This window comes from Conger conger, chromosome 11 (assembly GCF_963514075.1).
Source record: "Conger conger chromosome 11, fConCon1.1, whole genome shotgun sequence".
In the NCBI taxonomy this organism is placed as follows: Eukaryota; Metazoa; Chordata; class Actinopteri; order Anguilliformes; family Congridae; genus Conger; species Conger conger.
Window position 1 is genome coordinate 35,914,811 of NC_083770.1, and position 16,519 is coordinate 35,931,329.

The window sequence follows — 16,519 nt, forward strand, 5'->3', positions numbered from 1 at the left end:
CAAATGAGTTGGGTGGCAACTGACAGTCCATAGCAACGTATGGCCACCCCACACTGGAAACACAGCAACAGTTGCTGGGAACATGATTTCACAGAAAAGACTATAGAATCTTAAAGAGATGGGTGTCTAAAGTAAATGTATACCCCCTTTCATTTGGTAACAATGTATAGTTTTTGAGTTATCGGCTATGCAAATGAGCTGGTTGGCAATTGACAGTCTATAGCAACGTATGGCCACCCCACACCTGACACACAACAACAATTGCTGGGAACATGATTTCACAGAAAATCCTGTAGACAATTAAAGATATGGGTCTATAGAGTAAATGTATACCCCATTCCATTTGGTAACAATTTATAATTTTTGAGTTACCAGCCATGCAAATGAGCTCTGAGCCAAACCAATCTCTGATTTGTTAAGGGCAAGAGATGTAGCATGGGTCACAGTACACATCAAAATCATGTTTCATCTTGGTTAATGTCAATTGGTCCAAGAAAAGCTACTGGAGCTGATTATTTTGATTATTTTGCTGGCAGCTCCTATTCTCTTTCCCTTAGACTCACAGCCTTGTGAGTCTGATAATTACTGTGTAAAAGAGTTAAATCTATTCCTCTGTATGTTTGTATTTGTAAGGAGAAAAATAAATGCATTTTGTTTAAAAATAGATTGTTTAATTTAGTAGAGGGACAAGTGGGTCTGTTCCCCAAGTGCAGATCAACAAGAACCAACAACTGAGGAAGAATGTCAACACATATACCCAGTCCCTCAATGGAAACACAGTGCCAAATGATCGTTTCCACGAATGAAAACATATCACAGGAAGTGGGGAGGAAGGGTGATTAGGATGAGGTAGGTAGGATGTAAAGGACATAACACTTGTAGATTGGCTCACTACAAGTTGAAGTGCGAACTGTGCGAGTGCGAACTGCGCTTGGCCTCCATTTTTCCCAAAAATAACTACTATCCAATCCCCAAAGTCCAAATATTCTTCCATCCATCCATCCATCCATCCATTACCCGCTTATCCTGAATAGGGTCGCAGGGGGGCTGGAGCATATCCCAGCATACATTGGGCGAAAGGCAGGAATACACCCAGGACAGGTCGCCAGTCCATCGCAGGGCACACACACCATTCACTCACACACCTACGGGCAATTTAGACTGTCCAATCAGCCTAACCTGCATGTCTTTGGACTGTGGGAGGAAACTGGAGTACCTGGAGGAAACCCACGCGAACACGGGGAGAACATGCAAACTCCGCACAGAGAGGTCCCGGGATTCGAACCCAGGACCTCCTTGCTGTGAGGCGGCAGTGCTAACCACTGCACCGTGCCACCCCAAATATTCTTGCCTAGCTAAATTCTATGCTACTCTTTTAGAGAAACTTAAATCAGTTGGTTATGATAGCAATGTATGCAGTCACTTACATGCAAATGGTTTGAGTACTATTTTAAAGGCAGATATTCTACAGATGAGTTTATTCTACTGGAACAAAAGCTGTTTAAACAAGGGCCTCTAGATAATATGTTCTTTATGCAACATTTTTATCTGTGTTGGATTATGCAGATGCAATTTATATGTATGCATATGCCCACTTGATGCAGTGTATCAGAGCGCACTTGGGTTTACTGGTTAAAGCTTTCATACACATCACTCTACATTGTATCATGAAGTTGGCTTGACCTCACTTAATACTCAAAGGCAGCCTCGTGTTCATTTATAAAGTAGGCTACTGTTTGATGAGCTGCCATCTTATATCCATTCCCCTCTTCAGTTTCGATTTATTGAACAGTATACTTGCAGTATTTTACTCTCTGTAACCCGCGTATGAATACTGAATGCAGAAGGTAAGACTGCATTTACCTTCATTACACCTTTCAAATGGGAATAAGCTACAAGCTGTCCTCAAATCCGGACATATTGATAAGTTTGATAAGACATTTTTTAGTAAGAATGTATGTGCTTTTCATTCGGTTATCTGTACATTTTCATCTCGTTTCCCGATTCTTGTGATATTTAAATAGTTTGTTTCATTTGTACATTGTTGAGTTCTCAAGGTGCCACTGAAAAAGAGCTTTTCTCTTAACTGGCCTGTGTCTGGTTAAATAAAGCTGTGTAATTTCATAGAATACTTTTTGAGCAGTGCGCTTACGTATTTCTATGCATTTTGGTGGACATGCAGGTTAGTATCCAATTCAAATTTGAGCAAAAAACTGTACGTGTCCTTTAAAGCAACTGTTCCTGTTGGGCTTTTGAACAAAAGCAGCTTATAATGCAGACTGGTCATTTGACTCTATGAAAAAATGTAATCTCTTTGATTGAAGGCAAATACCAAAGTGATTAAGAAGAGAAATTCAGGTCAGAAACAGCTATATTTTCACAGGCACAGTAAAACTTCAAGTAACAGTAACATTTACTAAAATTGGTTTGATGAAGATCTCCATTTCAATAAGCAGTAAAACATGTTTATTCATGTTATGATTTTTATTTTGAAGTGAGCAATACTTTTTTTTGCTTTGCACAAGAATAGAGTAAGTTCAAGCTACATTCATTTAATTTATAGTACTACCAACAAGGACTAAGAAAGAAAAATCACTATGTGCCTTGGTAAATTTACAGAAAACATTGAAACTACATAAACTGTTTTTGCTCAGTGAGTTCAAAAACATGCAACCTGCATTTCTTTCTGTTTGTAATGCTGTTAATTACTGTATTTATTGTGTTGTTTAAACTGTTGTTATGTACAAATCGCAAATCACATTCCTTGAAACCATGCATGGCATACTCTTTATCTTGGAAGAAGTGAAGCATAATGATGAAATCCAACATTTAGAACCATTCCTTGCATTTGAACAAACAAAAAGTATGTCAACTTGAAGAAAACTTACAACAGCCACAACCAGCAGTTCAGTTTTGATTGGTGCTGTCAATTTTGATTAATATCTATTATCTATCTTTAATCCTTCAATATACACAACACTGTACACACACACACACACACACACACACACACACACACACACACACACACTCACACACACACACACACACACACGCACTTAAGAAAAAGATCAAAGACCAAACTACCATACCTTTTACATGCAACAGATCTCGCAAACAGAAACCGCAAGAAATTAAGTTTTAAAAGAACGATTTAAATTCTAACCTCATCTGAATCCAATTATAATAAATAATTTACTGTATTTTTTACAAATGTACAGACCTGGAAATGGAAACTTCTTTAAGAGCTGACGGAACTGTACAGTTAAAGCGACAGGTAATGCATCCTTTTTCTGATTGATTTTCCATGAAATCACTTACAGTATATTTTGACCAAGACACATTAGCCTACCCCATTCATTTTAAGTCGGATGGTTGCCTAGTGATGACATCCTTACTTGCCTGCGTATCTGTTGATTAAAGATTTGCTCTGGAAAAGAAACGCTTTCAAATGAAATGTTATGCATTACCACGCGGTTGGGCCATCTCACAACTGATTGATTGTGCTCCTTCCACGGTATATGTAGCTACTGCACATCCCTGTTCTTCTTCGAGCAACAGGACGCTTGAGGATGAACAGAACGCGGATAGAGACATTATTCGACAATTGTGGGCGCAAATAGTAGCCTGATTTTCGTGAGCACATTGGTTATGAAACAGGAGTAACTTCAAAACAAAAAAGGCATATTGAAAACAGGAATATTTGCAGTCATAATGCCCAAAGAAAAAGGGGACACGACGGAATACCAACCGTTGCTTAAAGGCTTTAAAGATATCGACCGGCCCAGTCGAGTAAGTATTATAATAATAAAATAAAATAAAAAAATAAATAATAATAATAATGATAATAATAATAATAATAATAATAATAATAATAATAATAATAATAATACTTTGAAATGGCAAGTCGTTTTTGTTACGCGTTTTTGGTCAAAAACAATTTTAGCTCCCAGAGCGTTCAATTTGTCAAGTTTTCTGGGAGTTCTCATAACGCTGCAGTAACGTCATACGAACATGTAATTTTTGGGGCAACTGGAGAACGTTATGTGCAACGTTCTAAAAAGTCTGCGAAACAATGTTTTTAAATTACATTTCCATTGTTGTTGGTTAGGGGCTAACATCAGTATTGTTAATTTCTCATTTAAAAAAATACCATACCTTTTCCAGCTCATGTATTTTAGACGAATTTAATCTATAATTAACAAATTGCATATTAATCCAAATGGTTGCCATTAGCTGCTCAACACATGTATGGTACTATAGCATAAGATTAATTCAATTAGTTTGATTCTGATAGGATTACAATCAATATGACCACATACAACCACATCCCTGTATCTGCTATTGTTGTCATGCACCTGTATATTATAGGCATTATTTAATATCATGAGTGTTGTTAATATGCTTTTAATGTTATTCTATTCAGTATAAATAATTTGTGTGTGTGTTTTCTTCAAAGAAGATAATAATGGAATGCATTTTTTTCTTCAGAGTCAGTGTTCTAGAACTCCAATAGAGATTGTTACATCAGCAACAATGTTCAATTAAGAACGTCAAAGAGGCAGCCTGTAGCCTAGTGGCTTAAACTGGGTATACACTGTGCGATTTTTGCCACAATTCTAGTCGCAGACAAAACTTCCAAATCGTTGAAGACCCTTTCGTTGGTGGTTCAAACCCAGGTATAGCGATGATAAGATCTGCACAGCTGTTGGGCCTTTGAGCAAGACCCTTAACCCTGCATTGCTCCAGGGGGATTTGTCCCCTGCTTATTCAACTAATCAACTGTTAGTCACTTTGGATAAAAGCTTCAGCTAAGTAACAAAAAAAGGAACATTCTAATCACATATTGCACCTTAATAAATGAGGTCATTATTCCTTACAGGTCCCCAACAAGTCTCTACTACTGGCTGTTTGTGCAGCATGCATTGGAGGCACGTTTCAGTACGGTTATAATGTATCAATCATCAATGCTCCCACCCAGGTATGGCATGAAGTGTGTGTGTGTGTGTGTGTGTGTGTGTGTGTGTGCATGTTACAAGCAGAGGTCTAGTCTGTTGGTATGTGTTGAAAACAGCAATAAATTACATCCAAGTGAACATTCAAGCCTAGGTCACCAATCCATCCACGGTGGATGGAATGGCAACCTATCCGGGGTATATTCCTTCTTTTTGGGAAATGCATGCTGGGATAGCTTGCCCTGAGACCCTGAACAAGAATAAGTGGGTTAGATAATGGATGGAAGGACTCCTAGGAGCAGAATAAATACCCAGAATTGAATTAGATTTATTTTTCCCAGCTCAGACTTGAAAAGAGATGCTAGGCCTTGGATGTTCTAGCAGAGTTATAGCAAGTTTAGATACTAGAACTAGTAAATACTAATACCAATACTAGTTACAGTAGTGTGCAAAATTCTGGGCACCCCTGGTCAAAAAGCATTTTACAATTAATATCTAAGTGAACATGACACATTTCTTTAAATTATTTTTTATTTTTATTTTTTTTTACAGTTTTACAGTTTCAAAATACTAAAAAAGGAAATACTTTTATAAAAACTCATTTTTTATCATTTCTAAACAGTAAAATTTTTTAATCAAAAGCAATCTTGCTTTTCAGAAAGGTCTCATGTTTAACCATTTAGAGTTTGCTGTAGCTGTCACGTGAAGCACTTGGACAGGGAAGTGGAGTTGACTCTGTTACACTTGAAAAGCATGGAGGACTGCACTGTACAGAATCAATCGGGCAGAGATTTCAGCTTGACATTGCTGTGTGGTTGCAGCAAGAATGTGTCCCACCCCAAAGCATGTTCACATGCTGCAAGTTATTGATTTGCCTTAATTTATCACCTCGTTTTGTCTCATCCGATGTGCTCCGATTACAGTTCAGTTTTGTATTACATAAGTCTTTCTTTGGTGATGCAGACTGTACAGAATTTCATCAACCAAACCTGGATCTATCGATACGATGTTAAGATCACGGATGAACTGCTGACCTTGCTGTGGTCCACAATAGTGTCTATCTTCACCATAGGCGGGCTTGTTGGATCATTAGTCGGAGGAACTCTGGCTATGAAGTTTGGGAGGTATGTGATTTTATTTTATTTATGTAGTTCTGAAAATGCTTTCAGGACATCACTGACAGCTGCTTGTGAATTGTCCCACATCTTTAATTTACTCCCATGCAGTTACATAACATTACAGGCTATTTAGCGGACACTTTTATCCAGATTCAGTTGATTAGACTAAGCAGGAGACAGTCCCCCCTGGTCAAGGGCCCAACAGCTGTGCGGATCTTATTGTGGCTACATCAGGGATCAAACCACTGACCTTGCGGGTTCCAGTCAAGTACCTTAACCGCTACACAACAGGTATAAAATACCTTTTGTTGTTCCAAAGTTCCCTACATTTCAGATCACTGGGTCTAATGGGGGTTTCAAGTGGATGGAACATCCAGTACTACATGGAAAAGGACATACCACTCCTACAAATCAATTTCAGCATCACAAGAACTTGCCAGTCAGGTTCACTCAGGACATTCTCATGTCAAAAAGGTCAATATTATCAGATAGGTTTGTCTCCAAAAACAAGCAAACTAATTATATTGCCAAGAACAACAGACTGCAATCTTCCAGGCGAGGGTAGTGCTCTAGGGCTACATGAAGAACATGTGAGCATCACGAAGGAAGAAAAACTTGGTTCACATGGTTCTCACATAATTTTTATAAGCATTACTATTAAGGTCAGGACTGGTCAGGGTTGGAAATGTAACTGACAATAACTGCCACTTTTACTTTGAAATGGCTGCTCTATGAAACAAATCATCAGTAGCTTAAAGATATAATTTTGTGCATTCGGCTGGTCTATGAAATAAATCACTACTAATCTATTTTAAGCATATGCTTTTAGACAATCATTTTTGTTTTTAGATACGATAGCAGTAACCCACCTTAAAGTTAACATTTATTACGAATGGGGCCAGTTCCACGGACACAGATAAAGCTTAGTCCAATCTCCATTCAAAATGGAATTTAGTCTAGGAGTATGCTTAATCTACATCTGTAAAACTGACCCATGGTCTATTTAATAAGTGAATGTACCTTACAGCTTCACACAAAACTGATTCAGGAGTTTTCTCAAGCAAGCCATAGGGGTACTCCTTTCATGGACTTATCATGACTGTTTTGAGATTATTTTTACAGACCCTGTGCACATTGTAAACATTTATGTAAATGTGTCAGTTTAGCTCATGGCTCATTTTCAGCTGTAGTCCCTGGGTCGCTACAGTGTAACTTCTATATAATTTCTTATATAATTTCTTGAGGAAACATTTTTGTAAATACGAGTTGATCATCTAATTGTACGTGGGTTCTAAATCATCCACATTCCAATCTCCAACATATCGCACAGTTCTTTGCACCAGCGGCCTTTAAAGAATGTCAGTCACATGCCATTCTTTCTAAGCCAAGTTTTTCCTGCTTTTTCTGGCTACTGTATTCTCTGAATCTGCAAGGTTTGTGAGACTGATTGGCAGCTGCTTACCATGCTAAGATGGATGCATGCAGAGGCTGGAAGAAGGTCTAGGTATAAAACAACAAATATTTGCTCTTTATTTCAGAAAAGGGGCACTGTTGTTAAACAACACCTTCGCTTTGCTGGCAGCACTGCTGATGGGCATAAGCCACCCAACTGGCTATTTTGAACTTCTGGTCATTGGAAGGTTTTTGTCAGGTGTAAATGCAGGTGAGTCAGGTGTGAAATGATAAATGTAATATTAGACCAGTGGTTTTCAAACTCATTGCTGTGTATGCTAGTTTTCAACCATGATAATTCCAGAATTTTAACAAGCTGTTAAATTTTCTCAAGTACACTTTTCATGTTTTTAGGGATTATTCACCCCATTAAGCCACATATAACTTACTAACTTAATGTTACCTTAACACAATACAGGCTTGGCTCAAATGGCATATGTTCTATAATGTCACTACAGGTGTACAAGCTAACTATATACAAGTATACACATCAGTATGTTGTTCTTACACAAATACTGAGGTCAGTTTTTGGACGATGTTCCAGAATAATAATGTTGACATCATTAGCTTTAGCTTTTGTATTTTTCATGGCTGTGGAAGTTTTAACTGTTTATTTTCATGTCATTAAAACCAAATAATGTTGCACAGCTAGTATTTTTTTAACTTTAATGAACAAATTGCGGCATGCTACACATAACTGTTTTAAACTTTCAGAGGATTAAACAGTCTCAGACACACGAGACTGCACTGAGAAACATTGTGGTATGATAGAATACCAATGACCTGTTTTGATTTGGGGCTTTAAGGTGTGGGTCTGTGTGTTCAACCACTTTACCTGGGGGAGATCGCCCCCAGGGCGCTCCGGGGGGGAATGTCCATGGGAACGTCCATCTTCCTCACCGGAGGACTCCTGACCGGACAGGTGGTTGGACTCCAGTAAGTAATGACCCCGTTATCGCACATTAATATGAGCCACCATCATAAGACATCCACTGTAAAACATTGTGATGGCATGTCTTTTTGGTGGCTTTGGTGAAAAGCATGAGTGGTGTTTAACTGCTTAACATTTGTTTTCAAAATATAACAGTCAGGAGTTGCTGAGAGGCATCACAATGGTGCAATGGACCTGAATTTTCTGGTACAGAGTAGAATTTGTGAGCTGAGAATTAGAAGGTTCTAAGTGACATTCTTGAAAAAATTAGTGTCATAAATATGTTGTTCATAGGGCACTAAATACATGTGCAAAGTTTTATACAAACATATTGTTTAAAAGTCATATCTGCTTGGAGCCCATTCACTGGAATATTTGAAGCTCAATATCTCAAAACTCTCAGAACGCATACAGAACCTTCTAATTCTCAGAAATTCATGGTTCCTTCAATAACGGCAAGTTGCCCTGGTCCCAGGACAACCAAGCATCCACACAGCAACACAGCATCACACTAACATCACCATGTTTGACTTTTGGTTTGTTGTTGTTACTGTGAAATCTGGCATAAAGCATAATTCAAAAAGCTCCACTGGGTTTGATTCCTGGCTGCAGCCTTTCTGTGTGGCGTTTGCATGTGTCCACGTGGCTTTCCTCTGGGTACCCCTGTTTCTTCCCACAGTCCAAAGACATGCAATGTAGGCTAACTGGAGAGTCTATGTGGACGGAGGTGCTGGGTGATGTGGTGATTCAGTTCTTGGTTTCAGATTCTAGCCATAACTGTGATTGGCTAGCCTAACCATGCACTTGTAAATCGCTTTGGATTAAAAGCATCTGCCAAATCACTAAAATGTAAATGTAAATGTACAGCGGTGATGCACAGTTGGCCACAACATTCCCCAGTGAGGGAGCAAGCAGCCAGCACACAAAATGTATAGACCTGCATCACCCTGAACAGGAAATATTTTACTGCTGTGATGGTGCACTTTAGCTGGCAGACAGCAAAGTGAGCACACATTTTTAAGGAGATTATGTGCACCTTTGTGTTAAGTGAGTTCACTGTGAAAATAAATGAATCCAATTTATTAGTAGTGAACACATGGAAAAAAATGAATCAAAGTGAAAGTTTGTACAATAAAATACTGTAGAATGAAGAATGCACTGTTGCTACTTTGGCTGGTGTACTCTGGTGTAAAATCCGGCTATGACCATCTTGAAATGACCAGCTACCAGCTGTTTCAAAACATTGCTTGAGCTGGTCAAAGCGTGTTGAGTACGGAGCTTGTCTGAACTGGTCAACCAGCTCCCAGCTGTTTCAAAGCCTAGCTTTGGCAGTTTTTTCCTCAGCAGGGTACTGCGTGTGGTGATGCATATGTAACAGGAGTCCTGGCTGCGATCACAGGCCCTTCTCTGTTTCAGTGAGCTGCTAGGCAAAGCGGAGCACTGGCCCATCCTGCTGTCCACCACCTGTGTCCCCGCAGTCCTGCAGCTGCTCATCCTGCCCTGGTTCCCTGAGAGCCCGCGCTACCTGCTCCTGGACAAGGGCGACGACACCGCCTGCACAAAAGGTACACACTTCATTTCAAGTATTGTGTTATCTTTCGTGGGCGACATTGGCTCAGGTGGAGGGTTTGCCGGTTCAATCCTGCCCTGGGTGTGTTGACAGCTAACCCTGAAATGCTGCTGATGAGCTGATTGGTGCCTTTCATTGCAGCCAATCGCCGTTGGTGTGTGTGTGAGTGTGTGTGTGAATGGGTGAATGAGAAGCCTCAGTTGTGAAGCGCTTTGGATAAAGGCGCTACATAAATGGCATTGTGTGTATTTTTTGTTTTTTACTGCTATAAAGCACTTTGTGCTGTATGCTTGGAAAGAGCTATACAAATAGATTATTATTAATAATATTATTGTTATTGTTATTATTATTATTATTATTATTATTATTATTATTATTATTATTAATTAAACGTATGCCTTCCACAAGTGCTTCTTCAAATGGAAAACAACTTTACTGCTATAAGCATTGTTGCAGTGATGAATGGTAGATGTTTTTTGAAGATGGTGGAGGCACATTTGACAATGTCATGTTCCATAAGTGGTCCTGGGTTCGAATCCCCGTCGGCCGGGGCCTCTCTGTGCGGAGTTTGCATGTTCTCCCCGTGTCTGCGTGGGTTTCCTCCGGGTACTCCGGTTTCCTCTCACAGTCCAAAGACATGCAGGTTAGGCTGATTGGAGAGTCTAAATTGCCCGTGGGTGTGAGTGTGTGAGTGAATTGTGTGTGTGCCCAGCGATGGACTGGCGACCTGTCCAGGGTGTATTCCTGCCTTTCGCCCAATGTATGCTGGGATAGGCTCCAGCCCCCCTGCGACCCTGTTCAGGATAAGCGGGTTAGGATAATGAATGAATGAATGTTCCATAAGTGAATAGAATACAGTGTTTGAATTCAGTTCTGTTTCCTTTCTCCATCCAGGCTTTTTAAAAGAAATCCTATTCCAATTCACAAGATGAATTAATGTAGGCTATCTCAGTGTCATAGGTTTTCACTTAAAATTTGTCATTTCAAATGGGGGGGGGGGGGGAGAAGGGCAATTAAGTATTTTAAAAAGAGGTTAAGGTCATGATATTGAGGCCTGTATTTATTAACTGAAAAGCCCAGCCCTATCAGTTCCATATAATTCTGGAAGAATCACTTGAGCTTCTGTTCCATACAGTATTGTGCAGCCTTCCATTCATTTTATTACCAGTGCTCATTGGGTAGGGAAGTAGAGCAGGGATCATCAACTCTGGCCCTCAAATACAAATACAGCCCTGGTTTTCTTTTCTCCTGGGTAATTAGTGCTACTGATTGGCCAGGCTGTCTTTAAACCTAACTCCCAGGTCAATGGAGGGTGGAAAACCAGCAGTTCTCGGCCCTGGAGGACTGTGAGTCACTGATCCCTGTTCTAAAGCGAAGGTACCTCAAAATGTCCTCAACATGATGGGCATGGTTGAGCACAGGGTCATAACGCATCCACGGCTGAGTGGTGGATGTTCCCAAGCAATTAGCAGAGTAGCAGTGATTCTCTGTACACTCAGCCCTCAGAAGCCATTTCATGCTTGAGTGCAGTCCCCCAGTAGGCCATGGTAGGCCATGCAGAGGGGAGGGGGTTGGCAGTCTCTGTAAAAACAGCAGCTAATTGCCTGGCTGGGTAAATACTTTACCCAGACCCAGGGCCTCCATGATCCCGGCTTAGCGAGCGGTAGTGAGCAACGATGAATGAACCAATCGGTGGCACGACAGATGCTGTGGATGTTCCTTGTTTGGGCGGCAATGTAGTGTAATGCCTAGGGAACTGTAACCAAAAGGTTGCAGGCTTGATTCCAGGTAAAACACTGCCATTGTCCTCTTGAGCAGGGCACTTTAGATTAAATATACTTTATTGAACACAAATTTGTCCTCTCCATCTGACCCATCCCGACCCATCCTGGTTATTTAGGAGCAGTGGGCAGCCACTCTGTGGCGCCTTCGGCAGCAATGTGGGGTGAGGGCCTTGCACACCAGCTGTGTGGATTGTGGCTACACCGGGGCTTGAACCTCCAACCTTCCGGGTCCCAGTCATGGACCATACAGGCTGCCCCCAACCTAAACTTCAGTATGTCCAGCTGTATAAATGGCCATATGGATACTCTGTGAAAATGCAAAAGCTGTGTAAGTCGCTCTGGATGAGAAAGTTGGCAAAATGGCTGAAATTGTAATGTACTGTAACATGACCTGCCTTAACCCAGCCCTGAAGCAGCTCCACGGTGGAGACGACTATCACAGGGAGATGGAGGACATGGAGAAGGAGAGGATCACCTCTCAGGGCATTCAGGCCAAGAAGCCCTGGGAGCTCCTGGGTGACCGCAGTGTCCGCTGGCAGCTTGTGACTGTGGTCCTCATCAACGCCGCCCAGCAGCTGAACGGCATCAATGCCGTATGTGAACCCTGCCAACGCATTCCACCCCGCCTGGTTACTCCTGGCAACCGTCACATGTCTCACCCCCTTCCAAGAAAAATAAATCTTCTCTGAAAGTTCCTTGTGTGGGGGCAAAAGTATATGTTTAAAAAAAAATCTTTTTACCTAACTTAATCTGCAAAATAATGTTTTATGGGTTAGGAAAAGATAGTCCTGCTGTTGTTTTTCAGTTGGCTCATACAGTAGCTTATAAGCTCAACCTGACCAGAAGCACTATAGCTTAAGATAATGCACATATTCTTAAATCCTGGATAAATGTAATATATCTTAATATAGTATGTACACAGAAATGCATATTTTTTAAACCAATTTGAGTGACATATTCATTTAAGTCAGAAACATTTCTACTATGTGGGAATCCCATGGCAGGAGAAATACACACATTCTTTATTGCAGTTTTTGTGCTGCGGAAGTGTGGATGGATCAATTATTTACTTTCTCCCCTTTTGTAGATTTACTTCTATGCCAGCTACATTTTTAGGCAAGCGGGGATTCCTGAAGATAAGATCCTCTATGCTACAGTGGGAACTGGAGCTTGTGAGTGTCTTACAGCCCTCACATGTGTAAGTCAAGTTTTGTCATTGGTGGCCATTTGACTCATGACCCCACCTCTTATCCTGTTACATCCTTCCTATGCCTCTGTAAAATATTTGTTGCCTGTTTCCCTCAAAAGTTCTAAAAAAATACCTTTTTTCCCCCTTCATTCCAGTAGTACTAAAACAACTGTTACAGTAGAAAATTGACTTGGTTGAGCCGTGGCGGCACACGGCTAAAGTAACGGACCTTGATGCAGGCATCAGTTCGTACAATTGCACACCGACGACCGATTCGATTCGTTTATCGGTCCTGCCAAAGCCTAGTTTGGTCGGCTCACGTGGAGGGCCATAATTGGCTTGCCGCTCCGAGAGAGGGACTCGGCAAGTACAACAGCGCCCCGGTCGCCTCGAAATCACGGTCATGAGACGGGTTGTTCTCAGGATCGCTAGATCCATCCAGGCCGCTGAGGGACGGGGTCGTAAGTGGTGTATCCCCAGCTAACATGAAGAAGTGGAATAGATAGGGTACAATTTACTACCAAATTTGGAGAAAAAGGGAAAAATTTGAAACAAACTGGCTCATGTGTTAATAGGATTGGACGTGCTCATAAGCTGGCTTCCACAGCTGGTCTGGCAGACTGTCATGTGAGACACTGTTTTACTGTGTCTTCCAGGGCATGCTAATTGATTCTCTCGGCCGAAGGGTGCTGATCATCGGGGGATATACACTCATGGCTGTCTGGTGCATTTGCATCACTATAACCGTCACCTTACAAGTAATGTTCTTTTCTCTATTTGGCCTTAAAAAGAAGTCAACATTCCTTAGGGAAGAGTCTAATTTTAGAGACCTAGCCTAGTAGAAACTTGCCCTGTTAGTTTTGCATTTTCACTCAGAAACATATATTGCTGGCAGACAGTAGGTGAAGAGAAGCTTTAATGTAAGTGTCCTGTGTAAATACTCAAATTAATTAATCTACCGTGTGCCATCGTTAGAAATTTTTACTATAAAGAATTCTGTATATATATACTGTATATTACTTATGTTAATTAAAAACATAATAAATCTTTCTTCTATTCTTTTTTACAACAGGACCTAAGTCCATGGGTTCCATATATTAGCATGGCCTGTGTACTTGCCTTCATTCTGAGCTTTGGCTTGGGACCAGGTAAATATGCAAACTAATAATAATAATCAAGCTACTTGTATTGTAAAACCTGTGGTTGTAGGGATAGATTTGCATTGTCGGTCATCAGCAACCCCCTCTTTCACTGCCTTTTAAAAGAGGATGTGTTTCACTGGATGTGTTTGGCTTGAATCTCCACCCTGTGTTTCTCAGAAGGCAACGAGCACTCAGACTGCACCCTTGAACGCAGAGACTGGTTTATGGATGGCCATCCATCCAGGCAATTGGTTGCTGGAGATTAAAGCCAAACACACCCAGTGACGTCACTGGACACTCACTGGTTTTGATATATTGATATTTTGATATTTAGGCAAATAAGATCAACTGAAACAAGTATGACAGTGCTCCTTTATGCAGTGGAGCATTTCATGAAATTGAAATAGAAAATAAAATAAATAGAAAATATAACTCCTTGGAAGACCATGAAGCTTTGACGGATGTTGGCTCATGTTCTGTGTGATCTGCAGGTGGAGTGACCAACATTCTTACCATAGAGCTGTTCACACAAACCGCGCGGCCAGCGGCCTACGTAATCGGAGGATCCGTCAACTGGCTGAGCTTCTTCTTCATAGGCATGGTGTTTCCATTCATTGTGGTGAGTACATCTCACTCTAGTGTTGTCCAGTATACTGTGACAGTCTGCAGAACACACTCTGGTTGATTAATGTTATTCATCCTTTAACCAATGTCTGTCATGCCAGCCTGGAGTTGGACCTAGAACCTTCTGATTATAGTGATCACTACATCACCATGTGGCCAGCACCTTGACCTGTGTGTGTTTGTGTGTGTGCGTGTTTAACCCTCTCTTTTACAGAATGGGCTACAGCAATACTGCTTCCTGGTGTTTCTGGTCATCTGTGTCCTAGTGGTCATATACATATTCTGCATCGTCCCAGAGACAAAGAACAAAACCTTCCTGGAAATCCAAGAGGAGTTCCTGTCCAGGGACAGGAGCAGAACACAGAAATCAGAGGGCAGCAATGGCCTTGGACAGAACTCGCTGTCAACACACATCTGAACGGCTTGCTTAAGTCTCTTCCTTTATGTTCACTTTATTTGGCACATGCCATCTTACCGCACAGAACAAGGTTGTAGCTGCATCATCATAGCAGGCAGGCGTGTTGCCAAGGATTCTGAGGCCCATGAACAGGTCTCCCATTGGGCCCCTGCCACCACTGGCCACCCCATCCCTGCACAATCAAAGCACAATATTTTGAGGGCCCCTGTCAGTCAGTATAAATATAAGTCAATAATCCTAACCCCCAACCCCCTCCCATATAACACCCCTGATAATGAGAATCTAGAACAAGAAAACTGAAAATCTCTTCAAGGAGCACCTCACACACAGATTTAGCCACTGCACCTGGCATAGTCCATCCTAACCGATACCCTTGTCTGATCACTTGGCTCACTATGCACCTATACTTGGATGTGTTACTGTATGATGCACACATGTTGCTTGATTTCTGTTTAGCTGGATGTGTACTTTGTCTTTTTCTTTGTCCTAAGGGCATATGTTGTGCATTCTACTCTGTATTGCCAATGCACTAATTGTTTATCTGGCACTTTGACTGTGCCAGTGTTGAATGTTCACTGCTGATAGTGTGCTACTTTATAAGTTGCTCTGAATAAGAGCCTCTGTTAAATATCAAATTGCAAATTCGAATTGTAAATTGGGGTTGGACAGGTTAATTGGAATCAACGTGATAACATGAAGGGGAACCTTCACACAAGTAATATTTATTAGACAGTAATATAACACCTTTTAAAAAATGTTAGATATTGTTTTGGTCAATTATAAAGTGTAATCATACGGATGTACCATTAAGTTATGAAAGTATCACATTTTCAACAATGATTTTGAGAGGTGATTGTACTATTTGTGTGGTTTGATCAATCATTTCAGAATTTGTATCACTAGATTAATGTAAAATCATCAAAAGCTAAAAACTAAATTGTAACCATCTGGTTACATTAAAACTTGATAGGTTTGTATGAAAAAAAGGTGGTAGACCAATGGTATAATTTTGTAAGCCATCACCAGGTCATTATCACCCATCTCTTGCCTTACCATGTCCATTGCCTTATCCAGCTCAGACATATTCTGCAATATGTAGTTAAAAGTTTCTCAAAGGATGATAGTCCTTGGGGTTGAAAAAAAAGAAGAAAAAAAAGGAATAGGATTCTTCTTCATTGCATCCAAGCCATGACTCAAGCATGTGATCTAAGAGCAAATACAGAACAAAGAACCTATTCATGGTAAGAAGGAAGAGTGTGGCACTGAGGAAATATAGGAATACAATGTTTTCAATTATTACTTTCAGATTAATAACCCAGCAGAGTTGGGATATATA

The 16,519-nt window shown here is 40.7% G+C and overlaps 1 protein-coding gene across 1 annotated transcript; it reads left to right on the forward strand.

Moving 5' to 3' along the window:
• Positions 1 to 1,783: 1,783 nt before the first annotated feature.
• Positions 1,784 to 16,442, forward strand: slc2a11b (solute carrier family 2 member 11b). The gene is made up of 13 exons (XM_061259889.1): positions 1,784 to 1,847; positions 3,222 to 3,277; positions 4,883 to 4,981; positions 5,919 to 6,079; positions 7,612 to 7,736; positions 8,332 to 8,461; positions 9,873 to 10,021; positions 12,216 to 12,403; positions 12,898 to 13,008; positions 13,656 to 13,757; positions 14,072 to 14,147; positions 14,633 to 14,760; positions 14,980 to 16,442. Exons 2-13 carry the CDS (start codon positions 3,230 to 3,232, stop codon positions 15,181 to 15,183), a joined length of 1,521 nt encoding a protein of 506 aa, XP_061115873.1. The 5' UTR covers positions 1,784 to 1,847; positions 3,222 to 3,229; the 3' UTR covers positions 15,184 to 16,442.
• Positions 16,443 to 16,519: the final 77 nt, after the last annotated feature.

What these genes read in the sequence shown, in the direction of transcription:
- slc2a11b (XM_061259889.1), top strand. Translation starts at nt 3,230, where the DNA reads ATGGAAACTTCTTTAAGAGCTGACGGAACTGTACAGTTAAAGCGACAG. An exon ending in CGACACCGCCTGCACAAAAG is followed by an intron (nt 10,022 to 12,215) that starts GTACACACTTCA and finishes GCCTTAACCCAG; the next exon opens with CCCTGAAGCAGCTCCACGGT. An exon ending in TGGTGTTTCCATTCATTGTG is followed by an intron (nt 14,761 to 14,979) that starts GTGAGTACATCT and finishes TCTCTTTTACAG; the next exon opens with AATGGGCTACAGCAATACTG.